Source organism: Amphiura filiformis, unplaced genomic scaffold (assembly GCF_039555335.1).
Source record: "Amphiura filiformis unplaced genomic scaffold, Afil_fr2py scaffold_88, whole genome shotgun sequence".
NCBI classification, from domain to species: Eukaryota; Metazoa; Echinodermata; class Ophiuroidea; order Amphilepidida; family Amphiuridae; genus Amphiura; species Amphiura filiformis.
Genome location: NW_027305552.1, coordinates 235,857 through 249,087, shown reverse-complemented (window position 1 = coordinate 249,087; position 13,231 = coordinate 235,857). Strand labels below are relative to the sequence as shown.

Sequence of the window (13,231 nt, the reverse complement as noted above, 5' to 3'; positions counted from 1 at the left end):
TGCGAAATGAAGGCCCGCCAAAGGCATAGAGATACGGGTTAACACTGCTGTTAATGAACATCAGTACATTAGCCGCTGTGTGAACCTCTATGTACAATGGTGTCTGTGCGGTGACATTCGAGTCAAATGCCATCCACAAGTGGACCACATAAAGCAGGGGCTATTTTAGGCGAAAAAAGTCACTGCACGTTGGCAAGTAGTGGCGGCGGAAGTATTTTACCGGGACAAATGCGAGCAAAGCACGACGCGAAAGTGATAAATTTTGATACTAAAGGGAGCGCACTATACTAAATAATCGCCCCATTGAAATACACGTAAAAATGCCAATTTTCGCTCGTTTGGAGGCCTTTGGGGCAATATCTCAAATATTTGATAATAACCAGTCGATTACAAATCGATGAATGTTTTATATTATGTTGCAATATATGGGTAGTCTTTCATCTCGTTTTCCCGGTACAAGCCCTTAAACAACACCCTCACTGGTTTTGGCTTGACCTCAAGGCTGGAAACCTGTTTCTGCCCACTTTTTAATTCGCGGACCGATTTTCTCGATAATTGTACAAATGCGACTTTGGCAATGGTGATTCAAATTCAGGCATATGCTTTACACTTTTATTTAAAGCCATTATTATAACATTTGCTGAGGAAATTTTAAATTCAGGTTTTTGCACGATTGTAATGTACTTTAGTAAACAAAGATTCTCTGCAAAAAGCAAGACTTCATGTCAAAATCCGAGATTTTGAATAAACCGCAGGAAGCGGTGTTTTATTATTACGATGGAAATATTAGTCGAACGCATTCGATGTCAACACACCCCTACGTACACGGCGTGCGGGACACACACACACACACACACACACACACACCCTCCTGCCAGAGGATCGTACCATATTTCAACCGCCGGAGTAACATGCATTGGCGCTAGTAGTAAATTCCAATTTTCTTTGCTTTACCTCACTTGTTCGGCTCAAAATTAAAAGGGGACATATCTGACAGTAAATGCTAACATTTTATTGAAAATGAATACTAATCTATTTTTAAAGAAATGTTATGATATGGCTTTAAGCAATAACACGCCACTCTCTCTGGTTATTAGTCCAAAGTGCAGCCCCAAATAACTCAAAACAGTTTTTGTATTTTTAATCACTAGGGTTAAACGAATGGCGCGTTGATTTAGCGGTGTGCTCTTTAAAATGGGTTTAAAAATTTGGAGAATTGTCATGATTCTGACTTCAAATCGGAACATAATAAGATGTTGAAGCATTAACATTTAGAGGGGAGGACGAGCATAATTTTTGTGCCGATCCTGCTGGGACATTTCGCGCGAAGCGCGCGAAAAATGTTCAATTTCAGACTATTTTAGCTCAAAATGAAGGTGACGACTGGTATTTGATGCACCAGCAGTGTGCGCAAAGCGTGCAAAAGTTCTCAAGTTTACTTTATTTTGGCCTAAAACACAGTGTTGAATCTTAAAAATAACTCCCCCCTAAAATTACAAAACATTTCTTTGCATAACTTGACATACATTTCATCGATTTGAAAAATTTCAAAACCTGTGAATAAAGGAATTGTTTTGGCCAAAAACATTTTCCAAATATGATGCTGTCAGAAAAAGTTGCACTTTTCAACATCCTTATTTATGTCAAAATTAGCTTCAACGAATCAAAATTTTTCACTACATGATGGTTGTATGGGTGACTAAGAGATCAGAGACAAAAGATGAAGGAAAAAAAACAATTAAATCAATCGTCACATTGATATCGAGAAAGTTTTTTACATTACATGTATGGGATGTTGAAAAGTGCAACATTATTTTAAAGCATCATTTGTGAAAAAATTGGTTATTTTTAACCAACACAAAAGGATTTTGAGAAGGGATAACTTTAGTAGGCTAGCAAAAAGATGCCTCTAATCACAAGTTTTTAAATTTTCCAAATCAAACAAAATGAATGCCAACAATGGTCAAGTAATGCAAAAAATTGTTATGTAATTTCTAAATTGATTTTACCATTTTTTAAACAGCGGTTTAATAAAACCTTCTAGAAATACCCAGTACATGTCAATGAATCATTGTTTTATACTGTAAGATGATTGCATGGGTGACTGGGTAATCGTATACATCAAAATTAAAGAAACCAAAAACACCATTAAATCAATCAAAACATTGATATTGAGAATGTTTTCGTACATTAAATGTATTGGATGCGGAAAAGTGCAACTTTTTCTGAAAGCATCATTTTTGGAAAATGTGATTATTTTTGGCCAAAACAAAAAGATTTTTTAAAGAAAGAACTTTGGGAGGGTTAGAAAATGATAACTTTATTAACAGGTTTTTAAATTTTTTTAATCAACGAAATGTATGTCATGTTTATGCAAAGAAATGTTTTGGCAATTTTAGGGGGGAGTTATTTGTTGTGAACCCTTTATATTTTAAGCACGGATTTTGAATTCTCACTGCACGGATTTTTAATCTCAGGAGGCACGTTAAAATAGCCCCTGACATGAAGTGGTAACCACATCACTATGTAGAAAACTACCACGACAAAGATCCATATGATAGGCTTTTTACGTTGTGCTGAACGTTTGGAATCTTCATTCTTGGAAGCTGAAGATTTCTTGGTCATTGTTAAAGCTATTTTCATGTAGCATGGTATAATAATTACTAGAGGTATTATGTACAGGGTAGCCGTTGCGTAGTTAAAGAATAGACCTTCTCCCCAGGCTTGGCCGAATTCGTTGCAAGCAGTTGCTGAAGATACCGCGGGCACAAATGCACTTGGTATTTGTATTACAAAGGAAGCTATAAAAAGAGGCACATTTTGAAATCAGCGTTATAAGGATAATATTTCAAATGAAGAATTTATGTTTGTAGGGCGATGTTTGCTAATAGTAAATCTTAGAAGCAAAATCGTGTAGTAACCCATCTGTTTGACATGGTTTTACATGAAGGGCCTATAACAGTATTGCTTGAATCTCGTAGTAAACTTTTAGAACCGGATCCCTAGGCTTACTAGCGCGGAGCACTTGACCGACCGAGATTTTCGTGCCTGTAATGTGTGTTAGGGTGGTTACACAATCGGATCACGTGGGATATTTACGTATGCAGTCGGCTTGTGCTAAAGCCCTTTTGTATCTTTTGGTTGGGTTGGGGTCCCATAGGGTTAATAGTCAAGTATACATGTAAGATGCCACATAAGAAATACACTAATGTTATCTTGGGTGTCCTTTATTGGCCCAGTGATTTTTGACAGTGCTTTAATTTATACACGATACCTTCGGCATATAATTCATTATTATGTAATTTGCCCCTGTTTGACAAATACTCGGAATTATTTTATTTTATTTATTACCTATCCATATCATAATCATAATTAAATAGATTTGCTTGGATGATCTTGTATTGAAAGATTGGATTGGTTTGACGACAAGACAGTATCGGTCCCAGGATAGAAATGCCAACGTCAGATTGGTTACTTCTGCTACCACCTGAATAAAATACAACAGAATTCAATAAATATGGTAATTACAACAAATCATTAAAATATTAGATTGATACAGGGTGTGACGTCAGAATATGCCACAATCAGTGTACCGTAGAATTAACGAATGGCAGACACCCTCCACAAAACATTACAATAGATTGGTCTTCAGTATAACAATACATGTTTGTACAGCCACCTGTATCAGTGATATAGTTACTCAAAATCTAAATAATGTTTTTGTCTGAGACTAGTATTATAATAGCTAGGTATACTAGTCTCAGGTTTTTGTGGAGGGTGTCTGCCTTACGTCTCTTTCGTCAAAAACTCGTTTAGCATGTTTAGAGGCATAACTCACTATCACCAGCTCTCACAAAATGAGCATAAAGTTGGCTCCTTGCTTTGGTCTTCAAAAATCAATATTTGTCTTTTGTTTTCTATTGAATTTTGTCATTAATGGACTCTATCTTCTAGAGTGCCCTGGCGACTTTATGCTCATTTTGTGGGAGCATGTGATTGTGAGTTGAGGCTTTCTGGCTCTCCACCGTCGATATTATTCTTGTAGATGGGAATTCTACGGTATGTTATTGCGTCATAAAGCAGCTATCGCATATGTTTTGAATTTTGAAGATTGACCTCCGTTCTAGAATTAAAACAATTTGAAAATCATACCTAATTTTTAATGCAGTCCACTAGTAAATAAGGTGCATTGAACCATACCACTGAATACTCAGTTCCTGATACCTCAGGTACTTATTGACTGCTGTATTGAATCCGTGTATAGATGAGTTGACCTCAATGTTTATCAACAAAGGCAAGGGACTGCTATATCGATATACCGTACTTGAGTGAACCCCATGCAACCACTATACTGTTCAATAACCTTATTGTGATGTGGCGGGAGTTTTAAAAACACGAGCCCTTAACAAAATATTGTGCGCGCGCATACTGCCAGGCAAAAAACAATGGAAATTGTGATGATGCGTGCGTTGACGTCAGAAGTCAACTCATCTACAGGATTCAAAATGATCTGTCATCGTAACAGTCTTTCCAGAACGAAGCAGCTAATTTTCAAAATTTAAAAAGTGTATGAAAGCTGTCTTATTATACAGAACTTTGGCGGCGTTTTGAACTCGATGTGCTTTAAGTTATAACATAATTTTGTGATTAAAACTTCGTTTCGACCATCTATTCATAATCATAGAATGATGCTATCATATTACTTACCTTTACATGCCTTACTACATTATTTTACAATCTAAGTCATGTGTACGATCCACTTCTGAAGACTGCTAGCAAGACTAACATTGCTACAGGAGTACCAGAAGTGACAGACAGTCATCACAACAACACCAAGCTTTGATAAAGTCAGTGGCTCACTGATAAACTGTCAGCAAGAAACTGACTAGTAAGTTTTCTTCAAATTGGTTTTGACAAAAGAAAAACTCTCTTGATTCGTTAATTACCAAACTTGATGAATTTGTTTCAAAAACAAACTCATATTTTCCATAAAAATGAATAAAAACAGCCGGCTCTCAACACGCGATATTCAAAGTTCCCGCGCCGCAATTATCCAGTGCAATGAACATGATGAAATCTTGGTTATTTGTGCTCAATTATTGTCAACCTTCATTGCATTACTGGGACGTCATTGCATTCGACAATCTCGGCGCCCGGGAATTTTGACTATCGCGTATTGAGAGACGGCTGCATTAATTCGTTTTTATGGTCAATATGAGTTTGTTTAAAATAAACAGAGGTGGATGCCTGCTGCTGTCAATAAAAGGTTGGATAAGCATGATAAGTGTGGGGAACAGCGGTGTTTTTAGTGGTATAGCGCCCCCTCTCGCTTATGTTCTCTAATACCTATAATAGACCTTTGATGTTGTTAATCTGATTAAAATTTTACATAATTTTATAATTAATGAGCTATTTTGCATAAATGCTAATTAATTATGCATATTTGCAAATCAGAGGGAGGCTTCATTATTAAAAACACTTTGACCAAGTTTCAAGGCAAAAGTATGCAAAATAAAAGTACCCTGAACATGGAATTTTAGCAAAAATTACATGTTAATGAGCTTCTCCAGACATTTTAGCTCATTAACTTTATTGATTATTGATAAAAACAATAAGATACAAAGAAAATATAAATTGATATATCGTCAGTCTAAAGATCAAAATGTGGTTCAACCATGCATCAGTTACGTAATAACCCTAATTATTTAGGATTATTCCCTTTCATTTGTATCATTATCATTTGTTCTTGTGCAAAGATTGGTGAATAAATATGTTTAAATGCTTGCATGAACCATATTTTGTACTTTGTTCTCAAAATTACAAAAAAATTACTTAGGCAATTAGCGTAGCAGGCTGACGATATTTTGAAAACCGTATGTCCGATTTGCTTCAAATAAAGGCATATTGATAAGTGTGCTTTGCTCTACTCAATTAATCTGTTTAAGATATGCATAGAGCTGACAGGGATGCAAATTGTGATTTCTTCCTCAGGAGCAAGGGTTTGGGCTCAAGATTTCCTCAATCAGACATAACATAGCTTTATATTACACTTCGAAAGATGAGAATGGTAACATAGCATGTTTTAGAGAGACTCTACATGCATGTAAAGAACGAAAACCGTCTCTGCAAAGGGCTGTATTGGAATAAATGTTCCTTTCCCCTTTCTTTTACTTTGCCATTCCAATTTCTCTTATTTTTGTCAGATGGAGCACTTTTCTCTTTCATTTTTTATCAGGGGCACTCTGCCCACGCCCTGCAGGCCATTGCTTCATTCTCTCAAGCACCCTTTCAAACTTCTTCCCAAATCTGTTGTCAGAAAGCACATCTGATATTCAGGGGTGTGAGTGACCACAGAAAAAAATGGAAAGCTCCTATACTTCTGTACAGAGGAAGTGCAAAAAAAGAGATAAAAATCAAGATCAAAAAATCTGAATTCAGATTTTAATCTGACCTCTCACACTCCTGGATATTAGTTTGATAGACTTGTTGACAAATTTTGTCACCACTCTTCCTCACTGGCACTTCTGATTTCTTAGTATTGATACACTGAATTTCCTTTGTGACTCTTTCCATAGCATCCTCATTGCTGCCTCCTCTGGAAATGAAATGTAAATTTCCTGAAATATACATTGTTACCCATTTCCATATACACCAACACCTTCATCTTCTAAGGCTCTTATTTCTTGAACAATCATGTGAATTCCTCAAAATTTTGCACTAGTGTCTTGAGATTTCCTCACTTCCATTCAGTGGCTACACTGCCTCACAGCCCTCATCTATTAACTTGTTATCTTTTGCTGAGATATGTTCCCTCTTCGTCATCTAATACCTCACTCCTCTGCTGCATCCTCCTCTTCTTCTTCTTTCCTCTTTTTCTTCTTCCTCTTCTTTTCTTTTTCTTCCCCCTTCCTCTTTTTCCTCTCTTTCTTTTTTCTTCTCAAGGCATAATTTCCTCAATTTTGACTGTCATTTCCTAGGAGCGGTGCTCCCCGCTCCCGCACAATTTGCATCCCTGATAGAGCACTTCCATAATGCCTCAAACGATTAAAAGACACTATGGGGAAAAGTGTCGGCAAATTTTAATCACATTTTTGGCAATTTTAGGCTACATGTTGTGATAAATATTATTCAGAATAATCAATAAAAACTCTGGTATGCCCCTTGATGGGAAACCCCTAAATTAGGCCTCTGAAACATATTAGCAGACTTGAAAAATGCTGTTTTATACAATTTTTGACACAATTTTGACACCTAAAATAAGTCCCTATGAACGTATGTTTTTCTTGAATAATTACGAAAAATCAGATATTCATTTGAAATTGTTCCATTTATTTACAGGGCTGGGAGCCCATTTTCACTTTTGGCGATATTGACAAAAAAAAATGCAATTTGCGTCTACTTTGTGATACCGTTGTAAAGTTCCTCAAACTTTCTAAAACTGTTCATTACATGAAAGTACATTTGAATTCAGGTTATTTATGAAATGCATAACAAGCCATGGAGACTCCCTTTCTTTTCTTTTTTAAGCAACCCTTAATTTTCGGAATTTTTCTAATTAATTTTTGCAGCAAAAGTGTAATTTCCGTCTGCTTTGTGGTGTCATTTTGTAAAGGTTCCCTAAACTTTCTATGACAAAATCTGTACAAACAGAAACAAACATATTATATGCAACCGATTCCAATAGTGAAACATAAAACAATAGAAGGCTTCATCCCATGACCAATACGTTCAAAAAAGAAAGAAAATATAAGACATTGTGCTTAAACATGGAACAATATGAGGCTTTAACATTTATCATTTGTTCAAACATATCATACATAACCGATTTAAAGTGAATAGTTAAACATTTATAAAACAATAGGAGTCTCCATATGACTAAACTTCTAGCTGGTGACTAGTGGAAAATACGGCATCGGTGATTGGTTTTTGTTCCCTTCATGATCATCCAATCAGAAAAAGTTTTTATATCAAACGAAAGCTAACATTTCCCGCTAAAACACTTTTTTTCATTGCGTCAACAGATGACGCAATTCAATGTTTAAAGCAAGGCGAATGTGGTAAATCTGTTGAAATCGGCTTATTCACGCACAATTCTTGACCAAGACATCGGTTGATCCGTACAATATTTTTTTATTTATTTATTTGTATTCCTCAGTACTTCCAGTCGCTTTCACTTTAGTCAAAATTCCCTGGTTCGTAATTTGGCAGGTGGGTGGCAAGTTGAGATATATATATTTCTTTTGGCCTGATTTTACCAAATTTGGGAAGCGCCGGTAGGTGGTAAAGTTCACCTTTTACGTCAAAGCCGATTTCTTTTCAAAATAGGTCTGCCTTTTGAAAAATCCACACATGTGGATGTCATTAATTAAAGCTGTCCACGCAGTAAATTATTTTTCCTGATTTCAGGGAAAAATCAGGGAAAATTTGAGGGCAAACAAATAACTAAATTGCCCACCCAATAAATTATCCTTATCTTACCTCCCTGTCCTAGTTACTATGGCGATTATGGGCCCTTTTCTTTGCATAAGACTCAGCTGTTGACATGCAAATATCCCAGCAAACACAAAAAGGTTTTTAAAACATTCATGAAATCGTTTTAAAACGTTTTGTATGAAAACACACTAAAATGATATTTTTAAAATGTTTTCGAAATGTCATTGTAAACATTTTTGGCCAAATAGTTTGTCAACACTTAAATAACATTATCTTAAAATATTTGCACCCAACAACACGTTTTAATAACATTTAAATGTCGGGTTATATAAAGGTCGTGAAAACATTTTAAAAACGTTATTGTAAATATTTTGGGCAAATTTTTTTTGCAAAATATTTTTTCAACCCCAAAATAACATTCTGTTTAGAATGATTTGTACCAAGTTTTCAAAAATGTTTTTGAAATGTTATTGAAACGTTTTTTTACCCTTTATATAACCCGACATTTAACTGTTTTCTGTAAAACATTTGTGTTTGCTGTGCAGTAAATTACCAACAAATGTTATTTAATGTTATGAAAACGTTTTATACTATTAATGTTCCCTTTATATAACCCGACATTTAAACGTTTTCTGACCTTTTATAACCTTTTGCGAATGATGTAGAACACGTTTTGTGTTTGCTGGGATGACAGATGTTTAACCATGCTAACCATCTTAAAAATGAGCAATTATGGATTCTTGCCAGAGACATCAAACAATTGCGTCTTTCTTCACCTTGATTGAATTAAATCAATAACAACCTTTCCAAATACTTACATATTGCAGATATATCGGTACATTACAGCCCAGTTTAGCCGATAGATTCCAACCAATGGTATCTGTTGCAGTTGGGACAGCATCTAACAACAACAATGCCAGATCGGTGAGAGCCAAATTGGCGAAGGAGAAATTGATCAACGTATGCATATCAGAGAAAAACAATACAATCAGAATCACAACGGTATTGCCTAGAAGTCCAAAAATGGTGACAATAGATATAATAACCGTCAACGTAATCTTATATTCTTGAGGGAGTTCAGATACAGTAGTAGCCATGGGATATGAGACGTTATTGGGTAGTGTAACAGCCATTGTAAAAGCTTCACTGGATGTCGAAATGTCCAATCTTATGTCATTTGTAAAAGACTTGTTAGGTGCTATATGTCAGATTTGGTCAACTTTTCTGTGGCCTAAAAAGATTTCATGAGCAAATGAAACAGCAGCACGGGAGCACCATTTTGAACTTTCTGTTTGGCTGGATTCTAACCTTATTCATATAAACATGATATAATAGGCAAAAGTTTACATGGTAAATAGAAACTGACTCTGAACTTCCTTTCATGTGTAGGCCACAGTCCGGACAATGGAGGAAAATAAAGCAAACATTATAGTCAAATCAAATTACGGAATAACCTGGGTTAATCCATCATAATTGAAACAGAATCAATTTCACATGCATGCATCCATCTCGCAAAAGTTTACATAAAAACATAGCAGTCTAGGAAATTGCCCAATATGCATAAATCCAACATGGCCGCGTTATGCAGGGATGAAATTTCAAAGTTGGTCAAACCATACCAAAGTATTCCTCACATCATAAAATTATAGAAAAGTATAGTTTGACTTATCGCCGATGTACAGTTCTTGAGTTATAGGAAAAAGGGTAAAAGGGTGAGTTTTGGGCTCCACATTTTGGTAAAAATAGATCAAATAAGAATAGTTTGCATTGTTGTGGATATTTTTTTTACATACATGCCCATATCAAAAAATCAGACCTTTTCGGATAACTTCCCGATAGTCACCGGGTAGACACCGGCATATTTCACATGCAAATTAGATAGGTAGCGGGTGACTACCCGATAAATTTTTGGGAAACCATAGTGGATACCTTTCGGGTAATAGGTACCGGATGACTACCCGATAACTGTTTCGGGAAACTAGCGGGTAACCACCCGATGACTTTTTTGGGGAACTAGCGGATAACTACCCGATAACTTTTCGGGGACCTAACGGATAACTTTTGGTGACGATATACCTGGTGACCTCTTTGGAGACTTCTTGTTGACCTTTTAGGGAATGCAGAAATACAAATTCATGAGTACATGCACAAATGTATTCGGCAATTTAGCTTATTATTTGAATTGTAGTAAGTTTTTGGAGAAATACAACTCTGCAGTCATGGCAGTGTGCTATCTTGCTATAAGAAACTTGAAAGTGTACAATATGTAATTGTAGTTATTGTACAAAAATATTCTTCTGATTTAATTTGGTTCATAAGGGGCATACCTTTCAATTAATGTACAACCAAATTATTATGATATCTAGCATAAGTACCGTATATACATGTATTACAGCACCTAAATGTGATCACATCACTGACACAGCCTATAATTTTTATATCAAATATTATAATTTATTTACAACAATAGCGTAACATAAAGCTTATCAGTTAATTGACCCATTAGCTGATGATTAGTAATTTAAGTGGCATTAATTTACTGTCAAAATCATGTATGATTTACTTGAAAAGATATAAACTAAAACATTCAAATGTGTCATATATTAGGTACATAGTGTATAAAGACTGCATCAATACAAATCATTTCATACAAATTTTCCTACCTGCATTGTCATATCAAATCAAGCATTCAATGCTTTATAATTCCTACAGCATGTTCCAGATTAATTAGTAAACATCTTGTAATGTTCTACATGTAAATCCATTCATTTTGGACCACAAATAGCTTGAATATTCTGCACAAATATATTTCAACTGCCAACAGCTAGCTTCTCCATTTTGAATTCATTCAGTGACCTTTGACCATACACCCACACACAATGCATTCTTAGATGATTAATGCTATTTTCAAGTTCAAATTAAAAGCGGATAACCACCGGGTAACTCCTACAAAGAATCAAAGTTTCTGGGAACCTTCTGGGTAACTCATTTGAAATATTTGAGTTTTTGGGAGACTTCCGGATGTCTACCAGAAAACTTTTGGATAACTTAATTAGGTATCCGCAAGGTATCCGCTAGCGGGCACTTTCGGATAACTCTGGAAAAGGTACCCGAAAGGTTTCTGATGACCACCGAATGGTCATCGGGTGGTCACCGGAAAACTTTTCTTTTTGCTATGGGTGTACACTATGATCAGCTCGAAACAAAACATCGTGCAATGATATAGAAGGCAAGGCATTCGCAGAGTATCAAATGGTACTTTAAACTTAGATATAAATTGTCGTCACTGGTCCACTCATATCCCGGCTCCGTTCATATCTTTCTAACGCACGTTGCTGCTGTCCATGGCATTACCTCAAACCCTGCCCCTGTCATCTTAGGAGTACCACAAGGCTATGTTCCGAGCCCCTTCTTTTTCTTACCTGTGCTAATGACCTTACCAATGACCACACGGCATTTGTCAGTGTGCTTCGACTATATTCATAAATACGTATTTACAAATACACACGTGACCACATATCCGCGCTGCCATAACAGCTTATAGATATGAAGTCTGGAAGTGGCCCTGGACACAGCGGGTGGTCTTCCTGCACATTTGAATGCAAAGGCGGTAAACAGCACCAGCAAAATTGTCTATTTTGTTTAACTTTGTGATATTATTGTAAACGTGTCCGTCGATAAATATTTTTTCCCGTTGGCAAATACTTTCAAAATTTTGTTTTTGATAACATGTTACAAAATCAGAATCCCCATGTGTAATAATTTTGCAATTCAATTAATACTTAATTTGATGATATTTATCTAAAGAGTTCCTATCCATGTCAATGGCATGAGGATTTGGTCACGCTTGCTGATCTTGGTATGTCCTGCGCATGGGCCATGTATGTATTTATAAATATAGTCGAAGGTAGCTGTTTGTATTCAACCATTCCCTGGAACGTCTATCTAAACAGTATATGCAAGAAAGCAGGTACAACAATTGGCTGTCTTCACAGATCTTTTCACAAAGCCCCTCTTTAAAACCGCGACGTTAGCTCTTGTTCGTCCAAATCTGGAATATGGTTGCATCACTTACCATCCTTCAAAGCAGACTCTCACCAGCCGGATTGATTCCACCAAGTGCTTTGCTTTCTGCATAATCCTGCCAAAAATGTCTCACGGAGCTCTTCTCTCAAAAGTAGAGCCGTCTTCTTCAAGCGTTAATCAATACAGCTGCGCCCTTGACCTCCGTTTTGCCGGCTTTCTCTGTTTCAGAAATCTTTCTACCCATATGCACCTATCCTCTGGAACTACCTTCCCGACAATGTTGTCAAATACCCAACCTAACCACCTTTAAAATATACTGTCGGTGACTGTGTGTTCTAGCCATATCCTCCTCCATCTCATCTGTATTGTCTCTTTTGGACTTTTTCATTTTTTTAAGATACCCTAAATATAAATAAATATAAATATTGTTTTACAATTTTAAATAAATTATTAGGTCATATCGACTACTTGGAACACAAAAAGCAGGAACTAGCCAGCTTTCTTGTGGGGGGGCAAACTAAAAATTTTTTAGAGAGACTGTACATGTCTTCGAGCTTCCAAAAAGGGACGATGTGCGGGCGTAGAGCGCAAAAATTTCGAATTTGACACTATTTTGCCCATGTTCAAGATGAAAATGGCTTTATTGTGACAATGTGCGCGAGCGCGCAAAATTTTTGTATTTTAAACTATTTTGGCCCATGATCGGGGTGAATTTTGATGGAAAAGGGGCTCCCTGCCTTTTTTTCTTTTCCTTTGCCCTTTGGTCAGAGGG

General features: G+C 36.2%; 1 protein-coding gene across 1 annotated transcript; it reads right to left on the bottom strand.

Annotated features, from left to right (window-relative positions):
• Positions 1–1,676: 1,676 nt before the first annotated feature.
• LOC140144859 (G-protein coupled receptor 54-like) lies at positions 1,677–9,566 on the bottom strand. Its single transcript, XM_072166660.1, has 4 exons — positions 9,252–9,566; positions 3,352–3,487; positions 2,571–2,801; positions 1,677–1,699 (listed from the first exon to the last, which is right to left on the bottom strand). The coding sequence occupies exons 1-4, from the start codon at positions 9,564–9,566 to the stop codon at positions 1,677–1,679; spliced, it is 705 nt and encodes a 234-aa protein (XP_072022761.1).
• Positions 9,567–13,231: the final 3,665 nt, after the last annotated feature.

Coding starts and splice junctions, on each gene's coding strand:
- LOC140144859 (XM_072166660.1), bottom strand. CDS start 9,566: ATGGCTGTTACACTACCCAATAACGTCTCATATCCCATGGCTACTACT. Junction 3,488..9,251: donor TACCGATATATCTGCAATAT/GTAAGTATTTGG, acceptor TATTTTATTCAG/GTGGTAGCAGAAGTAACCAA. Junction 2,802..3,351: donor TATGATTATGATATGGATAG/GTAATAAATAAA, acceptor CTCTTTTTATAG/CTTCCTTTGTAATACAAATA.